This window comes from Mesoplodon densirostris, chromosome 10, assembly GCF_025265405.1.
Source record: "Mesoplodon densirostris isolate mMesDen1 chromosome 10, mMesDen1 primary haplotype, whole genome shotgun sequence".
Lineage (NCBI taxonomy): Eukaryota > Metazoa > Chordata > Mammalia > Artiodactyla > Ziphiidae > Mesoplodon > Mesoplodon densirostris.
This window is the reverse complement of record NC_082670.1, coordinates 56,833,439-56,851,341: the sequence shown is the minus strand read 5'-3', so window position 1 is coordinate 56,851,341 and position 17,903 is coordinate 56,833,439. Positions and strand designations below refer to the sequence as shown.

Sequence of the window (17,903 nt, the reverse complement as noted above, 5' to 3'; positions counted from 1 at the left end):
GCTGCTCTGCGCAGGTGGGCGCCTACGTGATGCTAGTTGATGATCCGATTATACAGGAACTCCAGGCCTGGTGACTTCGTAACTTTTCTTTAAATCTTTCTCAAAAATGCTTCCAGTGTAACAGAGCCAAGATACCTACTGCCTGAGCTGTGGTGATTTAGGAGCAGGGCTTTGGCTCTTTCAGACCAAGACAAAATGAGGTCAGCTCACACTTAAATAATATATTCCTCTTGGTTTCATGGGCCCATAGTGCTGAGATGTTTGTTGAATGAATGCCTAGGGGTAAAAGCTTGAATGACCAGGAAAAAAACAGGGTGTGAGTAACACTCTAAGGTTTTATCCTGACTCGATTTTGTACTGGTTTTTCTACTTGGATGATCTAGGCAAACTTTGAAATTCATTTTCCTGATTTCCTGATCTCAGCCACAAAGATTCTGATTCTTTAAGTATGGGCTGGGAGTCAGGAATCCACATTTTAAACAAGCTTCCAGGCTGACTCAGAAGCAGGAGGAAGTAACTCAAACTGTAAAAAAAGAACATTCTTTTTAGAAGGCAAGACACTTCAGTATTCTTTTTTAAAACTCTGCTTTATTGGTTGTCTTTTAATTTTATTTATGGATTATTTTTAGCTGGAGATTTTTTAAAATTTAGAAACGTGTCAATATTTTTCATTATGGTTTTGCAATCTCTTGTTATGGTGCCCTCCCCACCCTAACTGTTTAAAAAATCCACCCATATTTTCTCCTAATGCTAATATATGGTATAATTATAGGTGAATATATTATTAAAACTAATACTATTAGTTTATTTTTTTTAAGTCTTTAACATGTCAGATGTTATTTTGCTATGAGGTGCAAACATTGTGCCCTATAAAATTTCTACTTTTAGATGTTTGATGTTTTTTTAGACAACATTTTGGAAAATGTTCCATGCACATCTAAAAAGAAGTTATATTTTTCACTGGTGTATGTAATTATTTGTAACATTTGAAATAAAACTTGGGAATATATTGTTTTGAATCTGTATATCCCCGTTTGTTTTCTGCATATCTGTCCAACTCTGGGTGAAAGGAGAATTCTAAAAATCTCCCAATCTGATTGTGTTTAATTTTTTTTTTCTTATCCGTCTGTCTGTTTTGATCCTATGTTTTTGCGTCTTTGTAGTGAAAACGTTATTTTAATAAACACAGGGTATCTTAGTTTTGAGCCGTGGCCTGTAAGGCTAGATTCCCTGGTTAAAGTCTACCCCATAACTTCCTCTCTGTAGATCTTGAGCGTGTTTTTTTTTTTGCTGTACGCGGGCCTCTCACTGCTGTGGCCTCTCCCGTTGCGGAGCACAGGCTCCGGACGCGCAGGCTCAGCGGCCATGGCTCACGGGCCCAGCCGCTCCGCGGCATGTGGGATCTTCCCGGACCGGGGCACGAACCCGTGTCCCCTGCATCGGCAGGCGGACTCTCAACCACTGCGCCACCAGGGAAGCCCTTGAGCGTGTTTTTTTACCTTTCTGCGCTTGAAGTTTTCATCTGTAGAAAGAGGCTATGGTCACATCTACTTCCTAGGACTGCTGGGAGGTGTAAATGAGATACTATGGCAGCACGAATGCGTGACACATAGAAAGTGCTCTGTAAACATTAGCAAACAGTTTTGTCAGTGGTTCAGTTTATATATTTTTAAGACATCTGAAGACCAGCATAATGGTTCTGCTATAGACAGGCCATAGTACATGACATTTTTCCTGATATATTTGAGGTTGAACTTGTATTGCATGCCTGGATATTTTTAATAATGGCTGAGTTATGTGACAGAGTATATTTATCCCTGAGTTGGTGATGTGCCTTAGGGCCCTCTGACAGTTTAGTAGCTTCTGGAGTGTGTTGGAGTCTCTCACTTAGTGCGTTTGGTGGTGGGTGGGGGCAGTTGTGGAAGTCTCTGATGACTGGTTGAATAGTAGGGATCTGAGAGATGTAAGAAGGCCTCTCTGCATTTCTCTCGCCATCGCCCCAATTTCATATGTTGAGAGAATTCCAGACTTTAACACTTGGCTGGGATCGAAGTTGCCTGCAGGTGCTGTGCCTTGGAACCTTGTTGTGATGGTTTTGTTTTGTTTTTTGTTTTTTTTTTGCGGTACGCGGGCCTCTCACTGTTGTGGCCTCTCCCGTTACGGAGCACAGGCTCCGGACACGCAGGCTCAGTGGCCATGGCTCACGGGCCCAGCCAGTCAGCGGCATGTGGGATCTTCCCGGACCTGGGCACGAACCTGTGTCCCCTGCATCAGCAGGTGGACTCTCAACCACTGCGACACCAGGGAAGACCCTGTTGTCAGGTTTTGATGCCTGGATCCATTGTCTATCCTCTCCAGGAAGTTTGGTTTTCATGAGAGAAATTCTGGAAGATTTATCCTTCTTTCTCAAGCCAGAAACTCTAAGGGTTTTGAGGGTGAACCCTTCTGAGGTAAGGAGACCACAGTGACCAACGTGTCATAGGCCCACCTGGAGAGGCAGAGACACCCTCTCTTATGTGTGAGACAGGCAGCTCCACGGAAGTAACTCTGGGGAAAACTTTGATACATTCATCTCTGAAGATGAGAGGTGTTCAATGAATGATCAGCAGCTGATAGTCCTTTTGAAGACAAGGTAAACTTAGGTAAATACACCCACAATTTGAAATCCTTCTTCCCTTCACAAGTGAGTATGCTTTGCTTTGCTGATTTTCCTTGAGTTTTTATTTTCTATAAGCAATAGGTTGGAAGTTTTAGAAACGGGATGATACTAGATCTCAGAAATGGTGCTATTTCGGGTGGTTGTGGGCAAGCGGGAATTGGAAGGCAGGTGAAACCTGGAATACGGGTGTGTAGTGCCTGCACCGGGCAAGGCCTCCCTGGGACTGTGGGGAGAGCAGGACGCCCCAGGCTGGCAGGACCAAGCCGCTGCCATTTTGGTGTGTTGCTGGCGTGTGGACTGGGATTCTGGAACAGTTAGGCAGTCAGTCACCCAACCCAGAGAAGGGTCTTTAGCTGAAGATCAAAGGTCACTGTAGTCATGGTCAGGACAAGGCACAGGTGGCCTCCAGCAGGACCTTCTCAGAAGACAGAGGGCCTGGCATATGCAGATTTCTTCAGAAATTATGAATCTGTGAAAGAGTTTGAGGCGGTGAAGAAGGCTGGCATCTTTCAGAGTGCAAAGTGATTTTGGAATGTAAAGAATTTCTTTGGGTTGAGTTCCATGGAAGTTTGTCACTGAGCTGTGTTCCTGAACTATGAAGTGTGAATATTTGGGCTAAAGAATAACTTCTCTCTCTTTTTTTTTTTTAACATTTTTATTGGAGTATAATTGCTTTACAGTGGTGTGTTAGTTTCTGCTTTATAACAAAGTGAATCAGCTATACATATACATATATCCCCATATTCCTCCCTCTTGCGTCTCATTCCACCCTCCCTATCCCACCCGTCTAGGCGGGCACAAAGCACCAAGCTGATCTCCCTGTGCTATGCAGCTGCTTCCCACTAGAAATCTGTTTTACATTTGGTAGTGTATATATGTCCATGCCACTCTCTGACTTCGTCCCAGCTTACCCTTCCCCCTCCCTGTGTCCTCAAGTCCATTCTCTAGTAGGTCGGCGTCTTTATTCCTGTCCTGCCCCTACATTCTTCAGAACCATTTTTTTTTTTTTTTTTTTTTAGATTCCATATATATGTGTTAGCATACGGTATTTGTTTTTCTCTTTCTGGCTTACTTCACTCTGTATGACAGTCTCTAGGTCCATCCACCTCACTACAAATAACTCAATTTCATTTCTTTTTATGGCTAATATTCCATTGTATATATGTGCCACGTCTTCTTCATTCACCCATCAATGGACACTTAGGTTGCTTCCATGTCCTGGCTATTGTAAATAGTGCTGCAGTGAACATTGTGGTACATGACTCTTTTTGAATTATGGTTTTCTCAGGGTGTATGCCCAGTAGTGGGATTGCTGGGTCGTATGGTAGTTCTATTTTTAGTTTTTTAAGGAACCTCCATACTGTTCTCCATAGTGGCTGCATCAATTTACATTCCCAGCAAGAATAACTTCTCTTGATAAATAGTTAATAAATACTGTGGGGGCGGGGGGGGGGTGCGGAAAGAAGAAAGAAAATAGAGGGCCTGGGAAGGTGAGGCAGATCCCAACGGGAAAAATGCCTGCGTGAATTGGGGGCTTGGTCCGCTTTCGTGCGTGGAGGGTGGTGGACGGGGCCTCGTGCCTGGCGTGCAGCGAGCGGTGGAGCCCCACGGAGAATGGGAGGGGCCCTGACTCCCTCCTGGAAGTAGTACCGTGGGTATAAAAGGTGTCTGCTCAGGCATCACGGGGCTGGCCATCACCTCCCTTCTCAAGCCCTCTCCTCTTGCTTTAATTTTCACTTTTAAGTTTAGATGAAATGATTTAGCTTTTTGTCAGCAGCAGCCTGTCTGGCAAAGTTCCTGTTCGAAAGATTTTTTTTTTTCACTGCATTTTTTTCCCTCTTTGTAACCCTCTTGTAGTTTGCTTGTACCTTCTGCTTCTTGGCATTAATGAACTGGTTTCCCCATGTTCCTCCCCCCCATCCCCCCAATCCTTTCCCTTTATTTTTCTGCTCCTGACTGGATGCTAACGGCCACTGGTGTGCCTCCACCTTCTCAAAGTAAATATGTCTGGTTTTCAACTTCTAGATCCTGAAGTTGAACCTTCATGAAACTATGTCAGGCAGGTGGGGGTGGGAATAAAAAGGCTACAGGTGTTGACAAATGACCCTCAGCGAGGCAAGGCTTGGAGAGCAGTGATGGGGAAGGGCAGCTACTTTGTGTGTAGGTCTGCTCAAGTGAGCGTGAATGCGTATGCGCGTGTGAGTGCGTGTGCATGCAGGTGTGTCTACGTCTGTGCACGTGCTCACGTGTGGTTTTCGAAGCAGTGGCCTGTCCTCAGCCCTTTTGAGGCAGGCCTGCCGCTCGCCGCGGGTCCCAGCTTTGGGACGGGGTGAGGCTGCCACCTGGAAACTGGCCTGATCGGCACTGATGGCTCTTTTCATGGGTTGGTTTGATGTCTCCCCTCTTTCTCTCTTTTCTCTCTCAGCACCCTCTTTGGTCTGTCAACATAGTCCATAAAATACATTGCCTCCGTATACAGTTAAGTTCACCTGCACATTGGTTAAGTTGCAAACAAAAGCTCGAGATGCTAATTGGAAAAGAACCCACTAGGAATCAGGTTCGTCTTATTCATTTCTCCAGAGGGAAAAACCTTAAAGAATGTTTCAGGATTTTATCTGGCGTTTGCACCTCATTTAATGAAGCCTCATCCAGAAATACAGTTAACTTTTCCATCTAGAATGAAAGCTATGAGTTTCAGATACAGCAGCAAGCTTCAAACACCAGTGCCTGACAGAGCCCTGACCCTGCGGGAAACCAAATGTAATTTCTTTCCTCCCAGGGGATGTGACCCACAGGCAATGCCCTTCTTAGTGCCGCGTGGACAGCTCCTACCTGCCTGTGACAGAATCTGAATCAACTTGCAAAGACCATCCTGAAAGAATGCTTTATGTTTAGTCTGTTGTAATTTTTAATCAGATATTCTCCTTTCACTCCCTTCCAAATACGATCGAATTTTTAACTGTCTTTAGAAAAGGAGGAAATGATTGATGACCTTGCTTAGTGCACATGATTCAGACCTGTGCATTTGCATTAAAACTATTTTAGGAAGCAGTGGAAATATGTTTTTTTTCCTGCCTGCGGCAGGGGGTTAGAATTAAGATGTCATTTTGAAATAGGTAATGTGAAAAATCATTAATGTGCTCCCGTATTCTGCATAATGTGACCTCAACTGGTTATGCCGTCATCTTTATCGAAAAAATCCCCCAGTGTTCAATTCATTTCTTGGTACCAGCTTCTTAACAATGTCCTTTGCAAATATATGGTTGGTCTGAGCAGGATGCGTTTGTGAAGCTGCTTCTGGGAGCGGGGAAGGCTGATGGGGGCCTGGTTGATGAGTGCGCAGAGCAGAAAGGGGAGAGAGGTGTTCAGCCCTTTCTCCATTCCAGCCAGCGGCACGGGGTGGATGGGGGGTGGGCAGGGGAGTTGAGGGCAACTTGGCTCTTGTCTTTTCCTTGAAGCCTGTTCAGGTTATGCGCTACCTTTCCTGCTTCCTGCTGTGTAAAGGAGGCATGTTGATGGATGGGGGACACCGCTGCTCTGCCAGAGCGGTTTGGGGGTGCAGGGGAGGCTGGAGACACAGAATGCTATAGTCAGAGCCAAGGTTCCTTCCCTACGCTTGTACGGATTCTTGCTCTTCATGCTGTGATTTGCCAGGAGCCGTGTCTGCACAGCTGCAGTCACCATGACATTAAATATAGGTCACGTGGAAAACATTTGCTCTTTTTTTAATAGATCTTTATTGGAGTATAATTGCTTCACAATACTGTGTTAGTTTCTGTTGCACAACAAAGTGTGTCAGCCATATGCATAGACATGTCCCCATATCCCCTCCCTCTTGAATCTCCCTCCCACCCTCCCTATCCCACCCCTCTAGGTCATCGCAAAGCACCGAGCTGATCTCCCTGTGCTATGCTGCTGCTTCCCACCAGACAACTATTTTACATTCGGTAGTGTGTATATGTCGTTGCTACTCCCACTTCACCCCAGCTTTGCCCTCCCACCCCATGTCCTCAAGTCCGTTTTCTATGTCTACCTCTTTATTTCTGCCCTGCAACTAGGTTCATCAGTACCACTTTTTTTTCTTTAGATTCCATATATATGTGTTAGCATACGGTATTTGTTTTTCTCTTTCTGACTTACTTCACTCTGTATGACAGACTCTAGGTCCATCCACCTCACTACATGTAACTCAATTTCGTGAGAACATTTACTCTTAAAGAGAAGCGCAGGGTCAGCATTTGAATAATGTGACCACTGGCGGCTCAGAAATCACCCCAGCTCTTCTCTCGTTGACGGAATTTGGTCTTCACATCACAGAAAGGAGGAGAGGAACACATTTCAAGTAGAAGGACGTGAAAATACACATTTAAAAAAGTTTTTTTGTGAATTTGTCAGGCTGGCTTCTTTAACTGATCTTAGTGGCCTAATAAGCAGAAGCTTCTTTCTCATCCATGTAGAAATGAGGCGACTCTCTTCCAGGTGGTCATTCGGGGATCCAGGGTGCTTCCCTCTTGTGCCTTTGTCACACCCGTTGTGGATCCCGAGTTGCCCTGCAGGGTGTCGCCATTCCAATCTGTGTGTGTGTGTGTGCGTGCATGCGTGCACACGTGCGTGCACGTGTGTCTGTCTGTCTGTATGTTCCATGCCTGGCTTGCATTTCTTCTGTTCACATTCTGTTGGCTACAGCTCAGTCAAATGGCCACACGTCCTTACGAGGAAAGCTGGGAAATGTATTCTGCTTGTGTCTCCTGGAAATGGAGGGCAGGGATTTGGTGATGAGCTATTAGTTTAGGCCAGTGCTTCTCAAATTTGAGCTGCATCAGAATCACTTGGAAGCTTCCTGGCTGTCCCACACCTCCACCCGTTTCTGATTCAGCAGGTCTTGGGTGGGGCCCAAGAATTTACATTTCAAATAAGCTCCCAGGTGATGTTGATACTGCTGGGCGAGGAACCGCACTTTGAATAGTCCTGGTCCAGGAGCACATTTTTGTGTCTTGATTTATCCACGCTAATCGTGGATACCAGAAGTATATCCTTATTATTGTGACTCGAGAGATAGGGAAGGAGAGGGGTAAAAAAGATAAATAACCTTGGCCAGGACATTTGGAATGTTACAAATAATTAATGTTTCTTAGAGGAATCGGAGCTTTGGAGGGTTGAGACCTGGGTCGTCAGGTGCGCCTGCTCTGTGGGATGGGGATGAGGTGGGACCTCTGTGGCCAGGCAAAAGGTGCTTTCAGCCCGGCTAGCTCTGTTGGAGCAGGAAGCTTTGGAGAATAAAGTACCTAAGTGGATACAGGAGAGGTGACACGGAGCAAGCGACAAGGGGGAGGACTTGCGTGAGACTCGAAGGAGAGTTTGTGAGTGCTGGACTGAACCAGGTGTGGATCTGGACACAGACAAGTGGGACTTAGATTTTGAGTTTCTTTGAGTCTTAGTGCCTGTAAAATGGGGAATAATGATGGCTGTCTGTTGGTTACTCTGAGAATCCATTAGGTCAGAAGTTTGTAAACTTTCTTGGTTCGTGGTGCTTAGAGGTTAAAAAAAATCCTACAGTTTCATTTATTATGAAAGCAGTCAGCTTTTTTTTTTTTTTTATTGTCCACTGGTTTATTTTTCCAAATGAGCAATAGGCTATTTACAAATAAGCAGATCTCCAATGATGTATATTAAAATGGCAAATCTATTACTGTTTGAAATCTAAATGAAAAAAAAATTTAAGGCACATTTGTTCTATGAATTTAAAACAAACTTTCTGGTTTAATGACAGATTCATTTCACTTTTGTCCCCAAAACACGTGAGCACCAAGATTATCAAAGAACACTTAATATTTCGTAAAACAGTAAGGAATGTAAAAATTAAGGAGGGGGAAAAGAGTTTTCAAAAGGAAATCTTTGGAGATCAGTTTACTGCAAATAAAATATACTAAACATTCCTAATACACATAAATACTAATAACTAACAGGTACTTGGGAAATGGCAAAGTTCTAAACAATGGATATTAAATAAATTAAAGGTATTTCAGATACAAAGGATAAAACAAAACCGTAATTAAAGAATGAGACACCCATCTCCATCAACATAACACGGACAGGATGAAGTGAACAAAATCAGATACATTTCCCCCCAATGCTTTCATTAGGGTTGGGGTTTTTTTTTGTCTTTGTTTTAGCTTGCATACATTAGATTTATGACAATAATTCTTATTTGCCATTCTAAATATTAATATTTTACCCTTTAAAAAGAAGGGTCTGGAGAAGAGAAAATGCCAGACCCTTCTTGAAATGTAATGCCAGGTCCATTAGGCCACACTAATTACAACACGAACAGCCATCTATCTTTTACTGTGCTTTCCCTGCTCCCCTTGCTTTGAAAAACCTTCAAAAATGAGACAAGATTGGGGGAAACAATCACCTTTGGAAAGCTCTCTTGAAGATGATGATACAGTTACTATCACATTTCCTTATTTGACAGTCAGCTTTTTAAAAATTATTATTAAAGCAGTCAGCTCCAAACAACTTCATGTACATTGATGTCCTAACAACTCAGTGGCCGTTTGAAAAAAATAATCAACATAAATGTTTATGTTTCTACGTTATGAATATGTTTCTCCATTAAATAACTGCAATTACTTGTTGGTGGACTGTGTGTGCCTGCAGATTCTGCACAGCTTCTCTCTCAAACCTTGGGATCTTGTTGGCCTCACTGCCCTCTTCCTATTCCCTGTCGATGTTTCCTTGTTAACCTAGCAACTGCTGAAAACCCAGCTTTGCAAAGATACTATGTCTTTGAAAGGAATGCAGTGCAACTAGTATCGAAACTGTGAAAACTGCCTGAGTTGTTCGTATGCTTTATATATGACTGATGAGCATCACTCCATATCCCTCAAAAGTGTGACATATTTTCCAGTGCCTCTGCAAGTTCACAGTGGTGACCCAGCTGCTTTGGTGCACAGATTGAAAAGGGTGGAATTTGGTAGTTTTTTCCTTTTCATTCATTCATTAATAAATATTAACTGAGTATCAGCGAGGGCTCAGGCACTGTCCACCTCCGAACAGCATAGAGTCTGGGGGGAACCAGACATTGAATCGGATAATCCTGCAAATGTAGACTCCTGATGAGGCCAGGGCCATGAGGGGTGAGTTCAACGTGAGAGCTTGTGGGAGGAAGATTTGACCTGGTCAGGAGATGATTTTTCAAGTTGGTGGCACCTGAGTTTTCCTGAAGTTGCCGTGCAGTAAATAGGGGAGGGAACCATGTTCTAGCCATAGGGGTGGCAAGTATATCTCAAGCTGATGAACAGCTTGCTTCCTCCCACCCCCCGATTGCGCCGTGGTTGATTTGAGAGTGGTATTGTGGCTTGTGTGCGCCGTGTGTGTCAGACAATGTCTGGACTCTTTCTTTTTTTTTTTTTTTGCGGTACGCGGGCCTCTCACTGTCGTGGCCTCTCCCGCTGTGGAGCGCAGGCTCCGGACGCACAGGCTCAGCGGCCATGGCTCACAGGCCCAGCTGCTCCGCGGCATGTGGGATCTTCCCGGACCGGGGCACGAACCCGCGTCCCCTGCATCGGCAGGCGGACTCTCAACCACTGCGCCACCAGGGAAGCCCTGGACTCTTTCTTTAATGAGACAAACCTACTGACCGTGCAGTTGGATGCTGATGCGAAGCCCAATTGTGGGAAGAGTTTCGATGTCATGGATTGGTAACAATCTGTATCACTTCGAGTAACTGCTCCAGGTGGGGGAAACAGCATGAGCAAAGTGGTGGAAGGCAGCTGGGTGAGCCAGCATGGGTGGAGCAGAAAGTGAGAGGCTGGGAGAGTCAGCAGGGTCTGTGGTGAGCCTCTGGGTCCCAGGGGGCATGTGGATCTCACATGAAGACAACTCGTCCTGGTGGAGAAGGGGAAGTTGTCTTGATTGCTTCCTGGTGATAGATGGTGACTATAAACGGCCAGGTACTCGGCTATCAAGATTTGTTTGAGTGATTTAGACAACTAGCAGTTTCCCTGTTTTCACCCTGAATGTAGACTCCAGTGGGATTATAGCCTCCCAGAGCAGAGGGAATTCTTGTCCCTTTGTGTGAAAAGTGATCCATGGAAGGGCCCGCTGGAGGGTGCCCAGGGGGCTGTGTGAGTACCTCCAGTTGGCTGGATTGACCAGCTCTGGAGCTCAGGCCCCATACAGTGCCCAGGCTGTTGGCTGGAGTCTGGCCCAGCTTGATACTTCTGGGGTGTGAATTTCAGCTGTTCCTGTGAAGTCACGTGGAGCCTGTTACCAGAGTCTATGTCCCAATGCTTCCCTCTTCTTTACTGTTACCAGAGTCTATGTCCCAATGCTTCCCTCTTCTTTACCATTCTGAGGCTTACGTATGAATGGGCATTGCACCGAATCCAGAATGGGCCTGGCCCTTGCCCTTGCCCCAGGGACCATGACAAGTTCTGCTTTGACTTAAGAATTGGGTGCTCTCTCCCTACATGGGGATGACTTGTGTGGGTGCCTGGCAGGGACATTTAGCTTCCAGCATCCTGGATTGGGAGCCTTGATGTCAATTTAAGGATTATGTTCTTTTTCTTCTTTGCTTGGAGAGGAAACTGATGCACTGTGGTTTCTCAACACAGGTACTTTGTGCTGGATTTTGAGGCTGGTATCCTGCAGTATTTTGTGAATGAGCAAAGCAAACACCAGAAGCCTCGAGGGGCCCTGTCTCTGTCTGGCGCCATCGTGTCCCTGAGTGATGAAGCACCCCATATGCTGGTCGTGTACTCTGCCAATGGGGAGATGTACAAACTGAGAGGTATGTTCTTCTCCCGGGAACTTTTCAGATGGGCCTCCTGGGTTCACAGTTACAATGGTGATGGCTCTCTTTTTTTTTGATTTTTTAAAAAAATCACCTTTAACAGTTTGCCGGGTTTGCGGACTCTGGTGACAGATGCTGCTTCTCCTACCCCTGGGGTGGGGAGAGGAGCTGACATTAGGAAGTGTTTGTCCTAATTAACTGAGCAATTAAGGACAAACAAAAGGTGAGTGATCTCAAACCTGGCTGAGCCTTAGGACTTGGGCAGATTTTTCATATTAGCTCAGTATATATTTTCCTGGACCATATACTGTGAATCTTTCCTCCAATGCCCGTGGGGCTGTGATCTGAGGACAGGTCAAGCCTTTTAAGGGTCATGGTGTCCTCCGCTCAAAGTTTCTCTAGAACCAGCTCTTAGTAAAGGTCCCTTCACTTGTACTTTATTTAACCCATTGTGGCCCTAGAGCCTGGTGAAAAGCCAACTGGTGTTATGTCCTGTTGTCCACTTTCTCCCCTTCTCTTTGCTTCTTGAAAGCTGAGGTCTGCTAAGCATCCTCCTCAGGTCTCGGGAGAGCCCAGCATTTGGCTGGAACTGTAGGTCTTGTCGCCCCCGAGGCATATCCACCTCGCAGGTTTTCTGATGGGCCAGAGTTGTCTGCAGCGGTGTGATTTGATTGCTAGATCATTCTTCCAGCATTCTGTCATGGGCACATTGCCGGAAAAATTGTCAGTCTTCTTCTAACAAAATAACAAAACCAAACCCCAAATGCATATGTTTGCATGCTTGTGCATGTACAAACACACACAGAGTCAGTTTGCTGACTGACCTTCCTCCAAGCTTTGCTACCTAGAGGCAGGCTAAGCTGAGGTTCCTTTATTTTTATTTTTTGGCCACGCTGTGCAGCTTGTGGGATCTTAGTTCCCCAACCAGGGATTGAACCTGGGCCTCTGTCTTTGGAAGTGCAGAGTCCTAACCACTGGACCACCAGGGAATTTCCTGAGGTTCTTTTATTATCAATATAACAAGTCATATCTCAGGATCTATAACAATCCACAAACCTATGATATAAAATTGTCTATAGTTGAAGAAAGTTTTTTGTTTTTTGGGAACTGTGAGAAGATTCATGTTCTCTTTGGAGATTCATACAGTATGTGTCCCAGATTTATATGGTCCTTGGTTTCTCTTTGCTCTTTATTGCTTAATAAATTGTCAGAGCAGAAACAATAGCAGGTGAAAAACTTAATGCCCCACCGCCGCCTGTGCTTTTGTTTTCTTTCCTATTGAATTTTTGAATTTTATTTTATTTTTTTATACAGCAGGTTCTTATTAGTTATCCATTTTATATGTATTAGTGTATACATGTCAATCCCCATCTCCCAATTCATCACACCCCCCCCCACCCTGCCTCGCTTTCCCCCCTTGGTGTCCATACATTTGTTCTCTACATCTGTGTCTCTCTTCCTGCCCTGCAAACCGGTTCATCTGTACCATTTTTCTAGGTTGCACATATATGCGTTAATATACGACATTTGTTTTTCTCTTTCTTACTTACTTCACTCTATATGACAGTCTCTACAAATGACCCAATTTCGTTCCTCTTTGTGGCTGAGTAGTATTCCATTGTATATATCTACCACACCTTTATCCATTTGTCTGCCTATGGGCATTCAGGTTGCTTCCATGACCTGAATATTGTAAATAGTGCTGCAGTGAACATTGGGGTGCATGTGTCTTTTTGAATTATGGTTTTCTCTGGGTGTATGCCCAGTAGTGGGATTGCTGGGTCATATGGTAAATATATTTTTAGTTTTTTAAGGAACCTCCATACTGTGCTCCATAGTGGCTGTATCAATTTACATTCCCACCAACAGTGCAAGAGGGTTCCCTTTTCTCCACACCCTCTCCAGCATCTGTTGTTTGTAGATTTTCTGATGATGCCCATTCTAACTGGTGTGAGGTGATACCTCATTGTAGTTTTGATTTGCATTTCTCTAATAATCAGTGATGTTGAGCAGGTTTTCATGTGCTTCTTGGCCATCTGTATGTCTTCTTTGGAGAAATGTCTATTTAGGTCTTCTGCCCATTTTTTGATTGAGTTGTTTGTTTTTTTTAATATTGAGCTGCATGAGCTGTTTATATATTTTGGAGATTAATCCGTTGTCCGTTGATTCATTGGCAAATATTTTCTCCCATTCTGAGGGTTGTCTTTTCATCTTTTTTGTAGTTTGCTTTGCTGTGCAAAAGCTTTTAAGTTTCATTAGGTCCCATTTGTTTATTTTTGTTTTTATTTCCATTACTCTAGGAGGTGAATCAAAAAGATCTTGCTGTGATTTATATCAAAGAGTGTTCTTCCTATGTTTTCCTCTAAGAGTTTTATAGTGTCCAGTCTTATATTTAGGTCTGGAATCCAATTTGAGTTTATTTTTGTGTATGGTGTTAGGGAGGGTTCTAATTTCATTCTTTTACGTGTAGCTGTCCAGTTTTCCCAGCACCGCTTACTGAAGAGACTCTCTTTTCTCCATTGTATATCCTTGCCTCCTTTGTCATAGATTAGTTGACCATAGATGCATGGGTTTATCTCTGGACTTTCTATCCTGTTCCATTGATCTATATTTCTGTTTTTGTGCCAGTACCATATTGTCTTGATTACTGTAGCTTTGTAGTATAGTCTGAAGTCAGGGAGTCTGATTCCTCCAGCTCCGTTTCTTTCCCTCAAGACTGCTTTGGCTGTTTGGGGTCTTTTGTGTCTCCACACAAATTTTAAGATTTTTTTGTTCTAGTTCTGTAAAAAACGCCATTGGTAATTTGATAGGGATTGCATTGAATCTGTTGATTGCTTTGGGTAGTATAGTCATTTTCACAATATTGATACTTCCAATCCAAGAACATGGTATATCTCTCCATCTGTTGGTATCATCTTTAATTTCTTTCATTAGTGTTTTATAGTTTTCTGAGTACAGGTCTTTTACCTCCTTAGGTAGGTTTATTCCTAGGTATTTTATTCTTTTTGTTGCAATGGTGAATGGGATTGTTTCCTTAATTTCTCTTTCTGATCTTTTGTTGTTAGAGTATAAGCAAGAGATTTCTGCGCTTTAATTTTGTATCCTGCAACCTTACCAAATTCATTGATTAGCTTTAGTAGTTTTCTGGTGGCATCTTTAGGATTCTCTATGTATAGTATCATGTCATCTGAAAACACTGACTTTTTCTTCTTCTTTTCCAATTTGTATTCCTTTTATTTCTTTTTCTTCTCTGGTTGCCATGGCTAAGACTTCCAAACTATGTTGAATAATAGTGGTGAGTGTGGACATCCTTGTCTTGTTCCTGATCTTAGAGGAAATGCTTTCAGTTTTTCACCATTGAGAATGATGTTTGCTGTGGGTTTGTCGTATATGGCCTTCATTATGTTGAGGTAGGTTCCCTCTATGCCCACTTCTGGAGAGTTTTTATCATAAGTTGGTGTTGAATTTTGTCAAAAGTTTTTTCTGCATCTACTGAGATGATCATATGGGTTTTCTTCTTCAGTTTGTTAATATGGTGTATCACATTGATTGATTTGCGTATATTGAAGAATCCTTGCATCCCTGGGATAAATCCCACTTGATCATGGTGTATGATCCTTTTAATGTGTTGTTTGATTCTGTTTGCTAGTATTTTGTTGAGGATTTTTGCATCTATGTTCATCAGTGATATTGGTCTGTAATTTTCTTTTTTTGTAGTATCTTTGTCTGGTTTTGGTATCAGGGTGATGGTGACCTCACAGAATGAGTTTGGGAGTGTTCCTTCCTCTGCAGTTTTTTGGAAGAGTTTGAGAAGGATGGGTGTTAGCTCTTCTCTAAATGTTTAATAGAATTCACCTGTGAAGCCATCTGGTCCTGGACTTTTGTTTGTTGGAAGATTTTTAATCACTTTCAATTTCATTCCTTGTGATTTGTCTGTTCATATTTTCTATTTCTTCCTGGTTCAGTCTTGGAAGGTTATACCTTTCTAAGAATTTGTCCATTTCTTCCAGGTTGTCCATTTTATTAGCATAGAGTTGCTTGTAGTAGTCTCTTAGGATGCTTTGTATTTCTGAGGTGTCTGTTGTAACTTCTCCTTTTTCATTTCTAATTTTATTGATTTGAGTCCTCTCCCTCTTTTTCTTGATGAGTCTGGCTAATGGTGTATCAATTTTGTTTACCTTCTCAAAGAACCAGCTTTTAGTTTTATTGATCTTTGCTATTGTTGTATTGTTTCTATTTCATTTATTTCTGCTCTGATCTTTATGGTTTCTTTCCTTCTACTAACTTTGGGTTTTGTTTGTTCTTCTTTCTCTAGTTCCTTTAGGTGTAAGGTTAGTTTGTTCATTTGAGATTTTTCTTGTTTCTTGTATTGCTATAACCCCGCCTGTGGTTTCTAAAATGACACAAACCCGTACAAAAGAACAGCCCAACCAGTGAACCATTTGAGCCATCTCACTTTGCCTTTTAGTTGTTATTCTCTGGGTTATTAAACCCCAAGTTTTTTTTTAAGGGTTGTTTTAATAGCAAACATAAAAGTTTTATTATCTGCATGAACTAATCACAAGGGCTAAATTTAGCTTAAACTTACCCACTACAGCAGAGGGAGGACACATTTCTGCCTCTTTCTGGCTGGTCCTTGGTCCATCCAAGAATCTGGGCATTGGTTTTCTCATTTCACATCTCGCTACATGTAGAGATGAACCTTGATGTTAATAGCTGAACAGCTCTGGGAATGTTTTTGGTGTAGAGCCTTTGGGTACTGCCGCAAACCAGCAGTTCTTCATGTTCCTAAGGGAAATGGCTCTAGTTTCTGCAGAATCCTTTTATTCTTTGGAAGTAGGGTTCACCCAGTCTTACGCTGGTCTGCACTTCCAGATTTCTTCACTAGAAGTTCAAGCTGAAGTTGGGTTTTATTGACAGATGACAGGCTCATTTTTGTAAATGATACAAATTTCTAGGGGAATCATTTTGTTTTCTGTATAGTCAACATTTATGCAGTAAATATTCTGTTAAAATATTTATGCAGTGAGTTATGCAATTAAATTAACTTGGATTTTATTAGAACCTGTTATGTATCCATGATCTTTTAAGAAAATAATTTTATATATTTGAGAGATGGGGGTGTAGATGGAAGGTTGTGACTATGCAAGTGACTGGTACTGTAATGTCTCTTTGAGGGACATTTGAGGGTCTATAAGTCAACATTTTGTACCTTATTCTGTTCAGTCATAATAAGAACCCTTGAGAACACATATTAAAATGGTAGGGCTTCCCTGGTGGCGCAGTGGTTGAGAGTCCGCCTGCTGATGCAGAGGACATGGGTTCGTGCCCCGGTCCGGGAAGATCCCATATGCCACGGAGTGGCTGGGCCTGTGAGCCATGGCCGCTGAGCCTGCATGTCTGGAGCCTGCGTGTCAGGAGCCTGCGCTCCGCAACGGGAGAGGCCACAACAGTGAGAGGCCCGTGTACCGCAAAAAAAAAAAAAGGGTAATTCAACTGAATGCCTTTGTAAAGGCTGATAACTCCACATTACAACTCCGATAGATAACAAAGGGGCCTCTAACACTGTACTTTGATCCTCCTTTTAGCCACATGTGGTAGAGGCATTAAAAATAATCACGTTTTGTCTTCCCTGCTGCTTTTTAAAGAAGTAGAAATGACTTTTTCAGAAGAGTTTAAAAAATTGGCCAAGTTGTTCTCATAACAGACATTTCAGAATAAGTTAAGTTTTTAACGTGGTTTAAGAGGGAATTTTTTTGTCACTTCTTCAGGGAAACCTTCATTAAGCACCTGTCATAGGACTATATTAGGTGCCCCCACTGTGTACTACACAGTAAAGCAAAGTGTTTTAACAAAGCATATTTTCAGCCACTTAGATAATGCCCCACTGAAAAGGAAATTCCACCTCTAAACCCCTTCTAATGCTAAGAAACTTACTTTATTCAGTTTTGTTCTGTTTGAAGTTTCTGAGTTGGTATTTATAAGTTGAAAAGAGAGATTTAAAAAAATGTGTTAGGGGCAATAAAAATGCTACAATGTGGATGAACCTGAAAAATATTAAGTAAAAGAAGGCAGCCACAGGGCCTCCCTGGTGGCGCAGTGGTTGAGAGTCCGCCTGCCGATGCAGGGGATACGGGTTCGTGCCCCGATCTGGGAGGATCCCATATGCCGCGGAGCGGCTGGGCCCGTGAGCCATGGCCGCTGGGCCTGCGCATCCGGAGCCTGTGCTCCGCAACGGGAGAGGCCACAACAGTGAGAGGCCCGCATACCGCAAAAAGAAAAAAAAAAAAAAAAAAAGAAGGCAGCCACATACTGCATGGGAGCATTCATATGGAATGTCTAGAATAAGCAAATCTATGAGACAGAAAGCAGATTAGTGGTTGCCTAGGGATGGGAAAGGGGGTGGGGAGAGAGAAATGGGAAGTGACTGCTGATGGGTGGAGGATT

The 17,903-nt window shown here is 43.2% G+C and overlaps 1 protein-coding gene and 1 non-coding gene across 3 annotated transcripts in view; one reads left to right on the top strand and one right to left on the bottom strand.

Annotated features, from left to right (window-relative positions):
* OSBPL10 (oxysterol binding protein like 10) overlaps positions 1 to 17,903 on the top strand; it is a 294,376-nt gene that overhangs the window by 85,912 nt on the left and 190,561 nt on the right. For both annotated transcript variants that reach the window (XM_060109530.1, XM_060109531.1), the window contains one exon: positions 11,278 to 11,453. In XM_060109530.1, the coding sequence (XP_059965513.1) occupies positions 11,278 to 11,453 (176 nt within the window). The remainder of the gene's footprint in view (positions 1 to 11,277; positions 11,454 to 17,903) is intronic.
* On the bottom strand, positions 12,373 to 12,445 carry TRNAW-CCA (transfer RNA tryptophan (anticodon CCA)). The gene has a single exon. It is a non-coding gene; the product is annotated as a tRNA-Trp (tRNA).